This window comes from Python bivittatus, unplaced genomic scaffold (assembly GCF_059951505.1).
Source record: "Python bivittatus isolate LINGU-HERP-01145 unplaced genomic scaffold, Pbiv_v1 ctg000680_np1212, whole genome shotgun sequence".
NCBI classification, from domain to species: Eukaryota; Metazoa; Chordata; class Lepidosauria; order Squamata; family Pythonidae; genus Python; species Python bivittatus.
In genome coordinates this window covers 7,310,821-7,326,158 of record NW_028277095.1, presented here as the reverse complement: position 1 = coordinate 7,326,158, position 15,338 = coordinate 7,310,821, and the positions used below count along the sequence as shown (strand labels likewise).

At 45.4% G+C, this 15,338-nt stretch overlaps 1 protein-coding gene across 1 annotated transcript in view; it reads right to left on the bottom strand.

The window, feature by feature from the left end:
- Positions 1–3,705: 3,705 nt before the first annotated feature.
- Positions 3,706–15,338, bottom strand: part of GPAT2 (glycerol-3-phosphate acyltransferase 2, mitochondrial) — a 63,848-nt gene continuing 52,215 nt past the window's right edge. Inside the window, exons 15-20 of the mRNA XM_088151910.1 lie at positions 14,894–14,971; positions 13,723–13,854; positions 10,644–10,764; positions 9,445–9,510; positions 6,677–6,732; positions 3,706–4,581 (exon numbers count right to left, since the gene is read on the bottom strand). Coding sequence (XP_088008036.1) covers positions 4,468–4,581; positions 6,677–6,732; positions 9,445–9,510; positions 10,644–10,764; positions 13,723–13,854; positions 14,894–14,971 — 567 coding nt within the window. The 3' untranslated portion in view covers positions 3,706–4,467. The remainder of the gene's footprint in view (positions 4,582–6,676; positions 6,733–9,444; positions 9,511–10,643; positions 10,765–13,722; positions 13,855–14,893; positions 14,972–15,338) is intronic.

Sequence of the window (15,338 nt, the reverse complement as noted above, 5' to 3'; positions counted from 1 at the left end):
GATTGGGATCTAAATTGTTTTAAAACTTGCAGATGGATAAAAAGGAGGGTGCTGCTGTTCAGTCTTTGGCTGCGCAGGTATTTTTTGGGAGAAAAAAAGGCAGAGAGAGCAGGAGGGTTTTAGGTGGGAGGGAGCATCAGCTGTAGTTTATCTCCCAAACTTCCCTGTAGGAAACCTCTTTCCTGTAAACTCCCCAACCCCCAGCACAGAAGCACAGAATTTAAATCTTGGGCTATAAAAACTCGGGTTTCTTAGGTCAGGACTGGCAGCTGTAGAAAGAATACCCCAATCTCCAAGGCCCTGATTTCTTTTAATAGTTAAATAATAAATATAGTTTCTACCAATTACAGAGCTGCTGCGATAGAAGATGCAGCTATTTTAATTTCTTATTCACACTCAGGAAGAGTATGGATCTTTTGCCTGCTCTTGCAAGCTGTTGTTGATGGCAAAACAAGGGGGGGAGCAGAATAAGAGACTTGGGGAGGGCTTCTTGGGGTGGACATAATACCTTAAAAATTTGGTAAATGTTGACATTGAACATAATCGGCTAGCAATAACCAAAGTCTGAATGTCAGTACTGTAGCTCTCAACAGTCTGGTGGCCGACAGATGTTTCGAGCAGATGTTCTCCCCAGCCTTGGCCAATGGGAGCAGCAGCAAAGAATTGGGGGTGGAGAAGCCCAACTTTCTGCAGGATGCCAGGAAACCTGTGGGGGGTGTGCACATTAATTCCCCTTGTTACGCGTAGTGCCAGAAGGGAGTAAGACTTTAAAAGCAGAGGTTGGAAAAGGAGATACAGTCCCAAGTAGTCCCTGTACCCATCTTTCTATTCTTGCAAATTGCCCTTTGTTTCCATAGATCACTTCAAATGTGTTGTCTTTTCCTTTAAAAGTTCTCCTCCTTCTTTCTGAGCATCTCAGCTCCGTCTTTCTCTGTCTTTGCCTACCTCTCACCCTTTCTTTGCGTATCTGCTTTGCGATTTAGCCCCTGCTCATTCTTCCTATACGACCAACCCAACGTACCTCTTTCATACCGGTCTGTCATTTATATATTCAACTCGCATTCCTTCAAGCACCCATTTGGACGCCCTCCTTGTTTTAGCACACTCACTTCATAAGCACCCTCTGCAAAACTAAGTGGGCAAAACACACACTCATGCGCAGCTCTTCTTGCTTTTTCAGACAAATGTCCAGCACCACACACAGCATCTGCACATCTGAAAATTTCTGTATTCATTTTCCCATCGTTAGTAAACATTCTGCCAAGTTCCACAAATTCATCTTCTCGCTCTAGCTTTTTGCCCCTTATATATAATTTGCAATCATTTGCTCCATTTTCCCTGTGAAAAATAACTTCCTTGATCTCTGATCCATTAATGATCAGATTTATACTCCTCATTGTATCGTGCAATCTGGCGTTCACTGAAAATCATTCAGGCTGTCAACCATCGACATGGCATTATGTGTGTACAAAAGTACACACACGTTCACATTCCCAACACACACACACTTAACATCACCCCAAGCATTCTTTAGACATTTATCCAGGAATATGCTTAAACTCTGAAAAAAGAGGTGTCAGAACTGTTTGCTTTATATTGACACGGAGTTTGAAATATTAACTAATCCCAAGATACCTAAAAACGTTGACAATGAAAATCCCGATTTTTTTTTACAGATACATACCTTAGTACATACAAACATACCTTAGATCCAATTGGAAGCATATTATACTTATTCCAACTGACTGAATAACCAAATAGTTTATCAAATTATTTTATAATATCCACATATTTTAGTAGAGATCATTGATGATGATTGCGGGGGGTGCCTTCGAGCCCATTTTTTTACTCCTGGTGACTGCTTGGACAAGTCCCTGCAGTTTTCCTGGCAAGGTTTTTCAGAAGGGGTTGGCCCTGGCCTCCTTCCTAGGACTGAGAGGAGGTGACTGGCCCAAGGTCACCCAGCTGGCTTCGTGCCTCAGGTAGGATTAGAACTCCCGGTCTCCCGGTTTCTAGTCTGGTGCCTTTAACCACTATACGAAACTCTATTTGAGTCAGCCTTGACTCTTAATGACCACATGGATGAATCCCCGCTGTTTTCCTGGCAACATTTTTGGAAGTGGTTTGGTGCTGTCTTCTTCCTAGGGCCGAGAGAGAGGGACTGGCCCAAAGCCATCCTGCCATCTTCCGTGCCTGGGCAGGACTAGAACTAAAGTGTCTCCGTTCCTCATCCATGACCTTCACCACTTGCCTCTATTGGTCCTCCAACAGTTTATAAACCTATAAATAGTTGATGAAACAACAGTACCCACAAATTCTGGTAGAGAAGATGGATAATGATCAGCTGGACCTATGCTGTCATCTGCACGCAACAATAAGTTTTGCTCGGCCACCGTTCTAGTCAAGTATCCCTCAACTGTCTAACGTTCCACACCACATTAAATATAAGATGAAACATGGGACAGATCTCACAGAACATCTCGACAGGTGAAGAAATCATTCCATCTGTAATTAGAGTTTACGGATTAAAATGCCACATTTTAATCCGATCCACCGAAACAGAAGGTAATCGGCTTTTCACCAACACACGTTCCAAAAACTTAAATTGCACCACGTCAAGCCCTTTTTACTCATTCGGAGAAGCCACCGCTGCCAAGTAAAGCTTCTGACTGTATTTCTAAAATAGCAATTAACAAGTAATGTATTCTGAAGCTTATTGCCCTTTGAGAACACTAAAGCTGCACAGGATGAACGATCAAATGTAATAATACTCTCTGTAATTTCTCCGCCATAGCTCCTGTCAAGATTTTAGCATTCAGGTTTAACAAATAAATCGGGTGACGGCTTATCCTGCACACACCGCTAGATTTTTTTATGCACTGTCAGTATTCGTTATATAAGCTGCAGAGAAAGAAGGAAAAACGTTATTCACAAAAGCATCATGAGAAACCTTTAAATAGAAATAATACTATGTTGTTGGCTGTTGGGTTCAACCTAGAAACCAAATTAACCTGTCCCCACCCCCCGTGCTCCCAAGAGATGTGTTTTGTACACTTTAATGAATACTCAGTGCTCCTTTTTTAGTAATACAGAGAAGATACAAACAAGGTTACTAGCCTGAGTTTGATCTCTGCCATGCGCAGCGGTCCTTAATGGTAAATGCCACTCTGTTTGGGCACATTTTGGCCGCCAGGGTTAGGGTTAGAACCTCTAATCTGGCAGGTTAGAACCTCTAATCTGGACTTTGCAAGACAAGATACTTCTGCCTGCATCCCATGAATTTGGAGGTACCTGTTTCTTGGGACACAAATCCAAGTATATAATCACCTTCTATCTTTATAGAGAGATGGCAGAGTTAATCTGTCTCAGCAAATATTGCAACACGATCACTTGTAGATAGAACAAGTCTACAGAGTCCAGGAGAACAAATGTCAAAATAAATCGGTGCGTTATAAAATATGTTGCTTCTTGTCTTCAAGCTAATCACTGGCTATGCTGGCATAACCCACTTCACCAACATGCTGCACTTGGTTAGCGTTAACCCTGGTTAGGTTTTTATGGCTTAGAGTGTGTGCGCACCCAGCTAGTGTGGGTTAGTTCATGATTCCACAGATTGAATGAACCTAGAAAATGGGTTCCTTCAATAACTGGATTATGCGTGTTGTGTGAATGCAGACACTGTGATGTACAGAAATAGAAACAGCTAAAAGATGTGGGCTTTAGTTTAAGAAGAGATTGAGAGCTATTTTGATAATGTGGTGTTCTCCCACAGATCCTACCATCCTGTCACACGCTTTCATCTTAGGTAGCACCCAAGCAGAGTATATGTTCTAAAGCAGCATTTCCATCACAAATGAAGTATTTCAGCTGTAGTTCTGGCTCCTGAAACTTCATTGCTAGGGTTGGTTGGCTGAGAAAAAGTAGGTGTGTGCAGGAACACCCTTAGAAGATGGCTGGTGTGGGTCTCCCGGGGTGTGTGGCCGTGTTCTGGAAGTTTGGGTTCCTAATGTTTCGCCAGCATCTGTGACCGGCATCTTCAAAGGGCAGGAGCACAGTCTGTGCCCGGAAGACCCACACCAGCCATCGTATTCTGGCCATGAAAGCCTTCGACAATACCCTTAAAAGACCTTGACTCCATATCCTGCCGCATTTTAGAAGGAGTTAAAAAGAATGTTTTCCTTCTGGCTGGCGGTTCCTTGTTTCAGAAATGGAATTTTTGATAACACGAATATAATACAAACCACACTCATAATGCTTCAATGCTAATGGGTTTTATTAACTGAACTCGCTTCATTGCTGGCACTCCAAATTCCCTCTTCCTGGAAAACCACATTTCAAAACTAGAGCCACTAACGAAACAGCAACCAAAATGGAGGGGTGGGGGAGTAACTGTCTCTTATCCAGATTTCCCACCATGAACCTTGAAGCCACAGCTTCTGCCTGTTAAAGGAAGACCTATTAAAGGTTCTAGTAGATAAATTGATGAATGAAATTCTCCAGTTTCTTTTGATTTTCTTGGGCAATGAAAGTTTCAGAGAGGTGAAGAATACATTCCTTTTCTTCTGTCACTTCCTTGAACACCTGGAAGAGAAATCAAGATGGGAATCCTTTTCCAAGAGACCAGATAGCTGGCAAACTGACACACCTACAGGGCTTTCCTAATTAGTAAGCATTAATAAATCCCTGTATGGCAACCAATGAAGCTTTTGCACCATTATCTTTCACACAGTAGACGAGTATGGTGCTAACCTTGAAGAAGGAATGTAAGAATGGTTAAGTGAATGTCCACTTAGTCCAAGGAAGGAAGAGCGAGTGAGAAAAGCTCAAGATTACCCTGCCTTGATTTTCTTAGGTATAAGAGGAACAGAGGGAAATTCTGGCACATGTTCAAGATTTTTTCACTATATCTTACACTGATAAAGTAGAATTCCAGGAGTCCTTGCATTGTATATTCCCTGCCCTGGCCTAACTTGAAAGGTTGACCCACATTTTGCACTATGGTGGAGAGGAGATGACACAGGTCTGGTGTTTTCCTATTTTCCAAATTTCCTATTTTACTTCTCAAGAACAAGCAGCTTAAAACCAGCACAGTGTCCCCTTAGCAGTTAAGGGCATTTTAATACCAGTTGATCTGGGACAATCATGGAAGAAAACATTTCCCTGTGGTTCTATAAATTGACCTGATGATCAGTGTTCATATTGTTTTGTGTGTGCAAAAACAAAGGAGAAACTCTGCTGTTGCCAGCAGATTGCACAGAGTACCCAGCTATGCATCTCCACCCCTGGCCGGGTAGGTGATACTGTTATGGTGCTGTCCAAGCGCCTGGAGGCTGTAAGGGTCTGGGTGGGGATGAACTGGCTTTGACTCAACCCTGGCAAGATGGAGTGGCTATGGGTTTTTGGCCCCCCAGGGCCTGTGACTTGTCATCTTTGACTCTGGACGGGGTTGCACTCCCCCGACTGAGCTGGTGCGCAATTTGGGGGTCCCCCTGGACTCACAGCTCCTGCTGGATGAGCAGGTGGCAGCCGTGGCTAGGGGGGCCTTTGCACAGATCCGTCTTGTGTGCCCACCGCGCCCCTTCCTGGCCTGGGAGGCCTTGCTCACGGTCACTCACGCCTTGGTCACTTCCTGTTTGGTTACTGCAACACGCTCTACCTGGGGCTGGCCTTGAGGACCACCTGGAAGATACAACTGGTCCAGAATGTGGTGGCACATGTAGTGATGGGTGCCCTTAGGTTCACCCATGTTATGCCCCTGTTGTGTGAGTTGCACTGGCTCCCAGTTTCTGAAAAGTGCTCAAAACCTGGGTTTTCCGCCAAGCGCTGAGATAGGGTGAGATGGATTTGTTGTGGGCTGCACAGGGAAGTGCAACTGTGGTGCCAAGTCTACTGGTTTAATGTTTTTATTACAAATAGATGTTATTTTACTTTTGGGTTGTGAGACACCCAGAGTTTGGTACAAGATGAGCAGCCATATAAATTTTTTAAATCAATCAATCAGTCAGTCAGTCAATCAGCCTTGGAATGCTTCTGGTACGATTAGAGTATTTGTTCTGAATACAAAAAGCTTCAAATTAAGGATGTTTTGCATATCACTCTTTTACCTTATTTACTTTTGGGGGGGCGGGGAGGGACTGGATAGAAAGGCTTGGGGGACCATTTGCTTCCCATTTATGGTCCTAAAGCTACACATGGTGGTATCTGCATGTATGTTTAGCTTTAGGTTATCCCAAAGAGTGGACAGATAAAAGCAGGAATGGTTAATAATGCAGCAAAAATTTTTTTAAAAAATCTTGTCCCTATGGGGAAGTAGCTTTTCAGAAAGGAAGCGAGGTGCAGGATTTGAATGATGGTGCACAGGACTGTTTCCCTTCTACATTATAGTCCTGGAGTAAAAACACCTCTCTGACCTTGAAGAGGAGATGTCTTTGTTGGCTAAATAGGAGCGGATGGAGATTCCTGTGATGAGCACAGCCTGGGAGGAGAGTTAAACCGTCCTCCCCTTTAGATGTGCCACATCCTGAAACCTGATCCCTCTGTCCTCCCAGCACTGTTCTTTTAAGAGGAAAGAAACCCCCTTTACTTTCTGAAAAGCTGCATATTGGAACTTGGATTCTGAAGCTTAGCTGCAAAGGTTTTTGCAGTCTGGCGAATCTCAAGAGTGTTAGGTCCTTACCCCTAATTCTTTGCAGATGCGAATGGCAGTGGCAGTCAAAGTTCTGTTGGCACATTCTGAAAAGTAAGCAAAAGAAACCGCAGTAAAGCATTTGGATGCATCTCAGGGTTAGGATAGGAGACAGCCTGAAATGGCTTCCATAGACTTGACTGTCCAGGTGAATCTTGTCCTCGACTTACGACCACAATTGGAACTTCTGTCGCGAAGCGATGCAGTCGTTAAGTAAGTCGCATCTGATTTTACAACCATTTTTGCTGCAGTCACTAAGCGAATCCAGCTTCCCCCCTGACTTGTTGGAAGCCCCCTGGGAAGGTCACAAATGGCAATCATGTGACCCCGGGATGCTGCAACCATCGTAAATACATGTCAGTTGCCAAGCACCCAAATTTTGGTCACATGACTGGGGATGCTGCGATGGGTGCAAGTGTGAGGACCGGTTGTAAGTCATTTTTTCAGTGTCGTAACTTTCAATGGTTGTTCAACAAATAGTTGTAATTTGAGGACAACCTGTACTGTATTAGGCACTGGGGGCAGAGTTGGTGCCCAGAAAATAAGCTTCTAGGCAAAATCCACAGGGTTTTCTACACATCCTTGGTTAAATCGCTAAAAGAAGAACAGCTACTAGTGTAATGCAGCAGCTGGAAGACTGACCTTTCCAAAGTGAGAAGTCCAAGGCTCTTTTAGGCTAGCTATTCTCTCTGCTTCAGTCTAATTGGAATTATGATATATAACAGGAGAAGCATTGGAAAATTCAAAAACGGTGTAAATACAAATTATGACATGTTATTCTTTAAGGTGGATACAATACACACGAGGATAGGGAGATTTTGGGAGAAAGAAAAAGACTGAAAAATGTAAAATGTTGGGAATCCTTAACACTGATTAAAAGGGGATGTGGGAAATGGCTTGAAATCTGATTTAAGCACACACACCCATTTTGTATTTCTATATGCTACAATGAAGAAAACTGAATGATTACATAAACAATAGATATCGTGAATAAAGTCTGTGTCTCAGAAAATCTCTGCCCAGGAACCTGCTAATTTTTTTTGCTAAATCTGCATTAACAGCAGTCACTGAGGACATGGGGGTTGGGGTGGTAAAAAAGTCAAGATGGCAGCTGCAGAGTTTTTTGGAAACCCCCCTCCCCGAATCCCCTGGTGGTCAGGGTTCAAATTTGTGGGAACTGTGTTTTTCTTTTTGTTAAGTACAACCTCTGCCCCCCAGCTCCACCAAGCAGTGAAAAACAACGGCCTTTAAACCCCCCAGAATATATTTTCAATTCCAATTGTCAGTTGACTTCTCAGAATTGAACATCTTCTATTGAACTCAGGCCAGAACTTGGATGAGGGAGACTGTCCACCCAACTGGAGTCAAGCATCATGAGATATTTCTATTCTCGTGCTTAACTTCCTCCTCTGCCAATCCCAACATTTACCCTATTTTTAGCAAACCACTGTCAAAAGTTACTCCCTTTCCTATCTTACGACAATAAGGTCAGCTAAAACAATGGAACTGTGTCAGCCAACCAATTCAAGACTCTCAGCAACTTGATATGGTTAAGTTCAGCAGAACCATGCACTTCATTAGCAAGTTCGTAAGAGTTCAGCAACCTTGTCAACGGCCATTCCATTTTGTTCTTGATTCATTTCTACCCTCTTTGTATAGTAAAACCTTGTTTTAATGGACTGAGGAGGGAATTGTCTGTTATTCAGAAATGAAGGTAGGTCACTGTGGTGATTATATGTCAGCTGTATGATGACAATGCCTACTGTCTTATAAAAAATATCTATTTATTGCATTTCTATCCCGCCTTTCCTGTATGATAGGATTCCTTCATTTCTTTCCACAACAACAATCATGTGAAGTAGTTGGGCTGTGAGGTCCAAAGTCACCCATGGAGTTTCTTGGCTATGGGTGGACTAGGACCGGGGTCTCCCTGCTGTTAGTCCAACATTCAAAATGCTTGCTTTCACACTTGGTCCAATGCACGCAAAGGGTATTCTACTGAGGTCTGGTAAACTGAGAGTTTACTATTATGACTTCTGCTTCTGTTCCAGCCTACAAAGTCCAACATATTTGAAGGGGGTGCCAAATGGGGAAAAACTAAGAGGGCCAATGTTCTCCAAGCTGTCTTTTTTTTCTCATGGTCCCCTGCTAAGGCCATCAGTAGAGGATGAGCTTCATCTGTCCAAGGCTTTTGGCCGGACACATGGAGAGCTCTTGGTAGACCTTCTAGCAGGTGGGTAGGAATGTTCATGTTTCACTTTGAGGAAGAGGGAGGGCCACAATGAGTAGGACAAGGATGCCAAGTGGATGGATCCATCTGACCCCTGAGAACAAAGCCAGGACTTCCCATTTTTCCTGACAAGGAGCGGGGGCTAATTTAGGATTCATACTACTTCCTTTTTAGTGTAATTTGTGATGCAAATCAACTTGTTGATTTTATACAATTATTGAGGGGTGGGGGGGAGGGAGAGGAGGTGTTCCACAAAAGGACCCTAGCAATGCAGGGGGAAGGGCCTCTCCTTCCCATCCCCCCAGGTAGGCAATGTACCCCTTCCTGGCCATCAGATTTCTATCTTTATTCCAACTGAGTGCTGCATTCTGGTCCCTACATTTTGAATTAGGCTCACGTGGCAAGAGCAACAGACGTTTCTCGCTGGAACTGGGGCCTTCCTAATCCACAGCTCAGTTTCCTTGCTGCTCCTTTACCCCAATTTCACCCTTCCGATGTCACACTGCACCATCTGGGCTTCTAGACTCACCAAAGGAACCGTCCTCTCTCGCCAGCCTCATCAAGACCTGGTACAGCTCTTCCATGTACAGAGATTCTACAGGGAAAATGGTTAGCATAGTTAGACAGCCTTAAGGATGGGCCAGACCATCTTCCAAGCAAAGATAGCTCAAGAGGGACTCTTCCCTGCTATGGACAGATGCTCGTATATCACAACAAGTTGTCTTGCAAATGAAAATCCCAACATCAAATACAGAGCAGGGAATTCAGCAGTATCATTGAGTGCATTTTCAAACCAGACTGCACCCCTCTCCCCAAAGCCTCACGACAGCTTATCAATAAAGCACAAGTTAAAAAAAAAAAAAAAGGAAATCTCTTCAAATTCAAGATAGTAACTTATACCGTATTCAATGTATTCAATAGTCAACGTATTAAAGGGAAAAGTATATTTAAGAGGGGTGGAACTGTTTAGACCAGTGTTTCTCAATGTTGGTTACTTTAAGATGTGTGGATTTCAGCTCCCAGAATTCCCCAGCCAGTCCATACATCTTAAAGTTGCCAAGGTTGAGAAACACCGGTATAGACAACTGAAGAGGTTCTGCTGTTTGATAACACCAGTTTATTGCAAACACAGATGGTATGAAAAATAAATATGCAGGACATAGCTGTGTGCTAGGATCGTAGAACTCACCAGATGCTATCAGGGGGTCCTTCGGCAAGGTCAGGAACAGAGAGCCCAGGCAGCTTTCTTGTGACTACCTCTACACCCAAGAGAGTGTTGAGTTGTTTTGTGGTGACAAGCTCCCAGTTCAGGGTGACCAATGCTCTCAAAATGCTCTGGAACCCTTCATAACTCTCTGGGGTTTCAGGCGAGGAAGAAAGAGATCTCAGAAAAAGACTTTTTGAAAACGTTGCTCTCATTCTAATGGTACTTTGCTGGCCTCTCACCCAATTGGCACTGCTTTACTCACCCAAACAAGCCGGCTATGGGTCAGAGGCAAACAAGGCCTTGGGCCAGAGAAAGGCCTTCCAACAGATCCACGGCTGCTGATAACCACCTCCTCTTGCAATAGTTACCTGTCTTCCATACACACAGAAAGCTACTCAAAGCTTTAGAAGCCCAATTCACACCCAAGGTTTTAAGAGCAAACCTTCCCCAAATGCTGCCATCACTTTCCTGGAAAAAATTATGGCTGCCCCACGCCCCCAAAACCCAGTTGGGAAGCCCACCTGGCTGAGGGAAATCCAGTTCTTGAAGGAAGGCAATGGCTCTCTCTAAAGTCTTCAGCAAAGGGCCAAGGAGGGAACAGAGGAACACAAATAGGTTGGAGCAACTCTCCAGCTGACTTACCTAAGGGGAGAAAAAGGATTGTGTAAGGGACCCACCAAAGACCTGAACCACAGAAAGGGAAGGAACCTACAGCTTGACATTGATCATCACAAATGGGGAACTGCTTGACCTTCTTGTGGGTGACTTTTCCTTGGGACCATCCCATCTGAAAAGGGGAGAAAGCGGTCTTGTATTCCATTCTGAATGCAGCTTCCAAAGATTTTGGAAGGGTGGACTGCAGGGCTGGAGCCAAAGCCAAGACCTGCATGGACTCACCTTCCCCACACCACTTTCTAAACAGAGCGAAAGCCTCCAAGCCACTAGAGCAGATTTGAACCAAAATAGGGGAAACTGGTTTCTTTTTTGCTTGAGATGCATGCTTTTCTTCTAGATGGACATGATCTCTTTTTCTATTTTTGTTTTCTCCTTTTTGAAGTGTAAGCTGCCGGAGTTCTCTGGAGTTAGGGAGGGAGGGAGGGAGGGAGGGAGGAAGGAAGGAAGGAAGGGAAGGGAGGGAGGGAGGGAGGGAGGGAGGGAGGGAGGGAGGGAGGGAAGGAAGGAAGGAAGGAAGGAAGGAAGGAAGGAAGGAAGGAAGGAAGGAAGGAAGGGAGGGAGGGAGGGAGGGAGGGAGGGAGGGAGGGAGGGAGGGAGGGAGGGAGGGAGGGAGGGAGGGAGGGAGGAAGGGTTCCTCAGCATTTTTCAGGCCTAGGCTGATACTGCTGGCAAAAAGTTGGGGGCCATTTGGGTGAGACACAACACAAGAAGGATGTGGGGTCCCCTCTCCTTATGAAAACGACCGATCTCTTTTGCAGATATTTGTCTCAGCATGTTTCAAGGAGGAGGCAATAGCTGTGGGAATTCCGTTCCTCGCTTGGAGGGACGTCTGCCTGCCTTCTGCACCCAGAAGATGGCACTGTCTATCCAGAAGCTTGGGAGATGCTGGGTGGGACAGGAAGGCAGCCGCGCCAGGCGAAAGATGCTCGGGCGGGAAGTGTGATGAGCTTGGCAGGCCCCCTCGTTCAGCCCCAGCCGCTTAATTACAGAGAACTTTGCTTCCTTTTGATAAGAGGGAGGGAGGTTTCAAAGCGGCAACCCACACTGCTGGCATTTGAAGAGACAGGTTGTGAACTCCGGAAGCGTCATGCGTGTGCCGAGAAACAAAAGAAAGAGGAATTGATATGATAATTCGATGTTCTTTTTACAATGGGGATGAGGAAGAAGCCTTCAGGGCTGGCGGTGAGGTTTTTTCCTTTCTTCCCACATGATTAGTTAAGAGCCTTGCAAGAGCAGGAAATGTGACAGCAGCACGCTTTCCCCTCACCCTTGGCATGCAAGTGCCATGCACAACAACACCCAAGAGTGACGTTGAGCACTGCTCTTCCCCACAGGAGGGAGGTCCATAAAAGATCTGTTCCCCAAGTGCAGATGAGTAGATGAGATCTTCTCTGGCAAGCCCTAGCCTTTTCGGACCTAGACCTCATCTGCAATTGCAACTGGCCAGGCAGAACTCTTTCATTTTTCTTAACTGTTCCTCTTCCTCCGCCGTTTCTCGCTCCTGGTGGAGATGGCGGGCTTCCCTTCGCCAGATGTGTTCGAGCAGAAGCTGGATAACCATCCTTTGAGTTGAACTTAACTCTCAGGGCTTTCATGGATGCATTCGTAGAGTTTCTTTGGCAAGTCTGGAGGCCCTCTGCTCCAGCTTCTTCTGGCCGTTTTTGACTTCCCAGTTTAGCCCACAGCTCTGGGACTTCCTGGTAGACTTCCATACCAAATACTAACCTGATCTGACCCAGCTTAGCTTCTCAAGATCAACAATGGTCAAGCATGCTTTAAGGGTTAAGCTGAAACATGGGTTTGAACGACCCCTCCAACTCTAGGATTCCTTGATCCCAGACCTGCACTTTTTACACTTGCATAGGGGAAGAAACATATTGCTATGTGCAGCTTATCATGGGATGGTTGGAAAAAGCTGCCTGGGTGGGAATAAAAATGTGGCAGCTGTGATCCTTTTGCCTCTGATGTCTCTCTTGTTCTTCAAGAAACAACTAAATCAATGGACAGTGTCTCTCCTTGTATTTGATACCATTCACTTTGTGTCCTACTCAAATCAGTTAACCGAGCAAAGTTGCTCCTGATTTAGTTTGACCTGCCCATTTCTAGTAGGGAGGCGCCAGAAGGCAAGGTGTGTTCCCTGTCTGCACTGTGGCCACTGGAAATGTTGAAATAACAGGGATGCGTGAAGCAAAGCCGAGTCCTCTCCATGAAACAGTTCAGCCCGGGTGGAGGCAACACAGTTTGCTTTGCTGAAGCAAAGAGAGGCTGCTCCCTCAACAAAGCAACTGGGTGGCCTTGGCCACTTTGGGTCAGTGCTGGAGAAGATGGCACTCTCCAAAGTCATGCTAGGCACAGCAGCTTTGGGACTGTCTGCAGGGTCCTGGAACCACCCAAACTGGAAGACCATCACCACGTGTGGAGCGGGCTCGAGGCCGGCTGCCTCCTTGCACAGATTGGGACATAACTTGTGGAGCCACCCAGCCTTGAAGACCTTTGGATCCTTCCTGCTTGCCCAAAATTGCCATGCCAATTGAGCATTGACCTGGGCAGCTTTAGTGCACACCGAGAGGGTCCCAAACTACATTGCAACTTCTTCCCACTCGTCTCTCACCCTAGGCCATCACAAAGCAAGCTTCCTCTTACTTTTGCCTCTTTGCACACCCAGCAGCCCCTTCCCTTCATCCTCTCCATTTCCATCAGCATGGATTCCATTCATCCATGATGTTCTGCAAGGGTAAAATCTAACCCAGGCCAATACTTTCCGGGCTGGCCATACGATCTGCAAGCATGTGTGTGAGACTCCATCAAGACCCCACGGGTCCAGGCTTAGCCCACATGAAGGTCTAGCAAGAGCTTCAAAGGAGGAAAGGTATGTGAGCATGGAGGGAAAGGGTCAACCCAGCATTCAGGAGGGTCTCTCGTTACTTTGAAGCAGCACTTCCCAGCTTCGTGCCCGTAGTCACTGTCACTGTCGCCAAAGTCATCGGTTGCTTTCCACAGAAGCTTCTCGGTGAAGCGCTTCTGGGCTGTGTCACACAGGAAGTGATCACTGGGCACCTGCAGGAGGGAAAGAAGAAGAGGCACCCATCACTCTCAACTCTGGGAAACAGGGAGAGGAGCAATTGAGTAAGTTAATGGTCCAATGGAGCCGCTGTGAACCTCAAGCACCCCAACGAGACAGGCCACTCTTCTCTTTGCCCTGAGCAACACGTAGCTCTGATCTTGCTGTTGCCCATCAGTTTCCAACAAAAGAACCGAGGCAACACTGTTAATCTTTCCTGCATTGCTAGAAAAGCTGGAGAAACCAGACATTCAAGGCTGGCATGTCCTTAATCTCAACCTTGGCAACTTGAAGATGTGCAGAATTCAACTCTGCTTGCAATTGCCAATTTCTGGCTGAGAGGGAACTGTCTTTTTGGCCAGCGAGGAATAATTAAAGCAACTTTTCTTTTTTTGCTGTCCTCTGGCTGAATTAAAAAAAAAAAAAAACTTCTGCGAATCAAGTTATGCCAGTTGAGTTCCCTGGCTGCAGTGCAGACACCCACGGTCACACAAGTTCCTGTCCTGGATTCATCATCTCCTGCCTTGTTCTTTACAGGACTCATCTCTAAAGACGTAGCATGCCTTTGAGCAGCACCTCAAGCAGAAACAGAGGTCAGGCAGGACATTTCGACCAAAAAGCAACCTTCTTAAGATACAAGGCTGAGGCATTTCCCCAATTTTAATTCAGGGTGGGGGGAAAGGATACAGATACTCCTCACTTAATGACTGCCCTGTTTAGCAACCGTTTGAAGTTACGATGGTGCTGAAAAAGTAACTTCATGACTGGTCCTCGCACTTACAACCGTCACAGTGTCCCACAGTTACGTGATTGCCATTTGCGTGCTTCACAGCCAGCTTCCAACAAGCAAAGTCAATGGAGAAGCTGGCAGTAAAATTGCAAGTTGCAATCATGTGATATCTTGCTTAACCTTGGCGCTTAACGACAGAGGTGCCAGTCCCAATTGTGGTTGTTAATTGAGGACTACTTGTATCTTGTTCATTATAAATATGGTAAAAGTAGGTGCAACGATGAACAGGGAAGAGCATTCCTTACCTCATCGGCCACCAGCAGTCCACACTGAACCAGCTTGTCCACAGCTTCCTGACAATAGTAGTACACGGACTGGCAAGGCTGGGAGGAAGCAGGAGAAGGCATCAACGTCTACATGAACAGAGAGCTGGCCAACGTACGCACCTTGGAAGAGCATGAATTATTCAAAAACATTTGGCTCCTCCCGTCTTCCACTTCTGTGATTCTCAGATTGATTTATTAAAATGCTTGCTACCTGTTAGCTTTAATAAAAAGGCCACAGTTATAACAGGGGTTAGCAAGATGCTCCTCACCCCCAAGACGTCACCCAAACTACAGAAGTGTGATTTTCCATGATTTAGGGCCAAAGAAGAAATAAAATATGAGTGGGAGGTGCCCAATCAACTTAATTTGAGTTACTGTTAAAGAACACATAGGTAGTCTTTCCTGACCCCAAAGCTGCACCAGT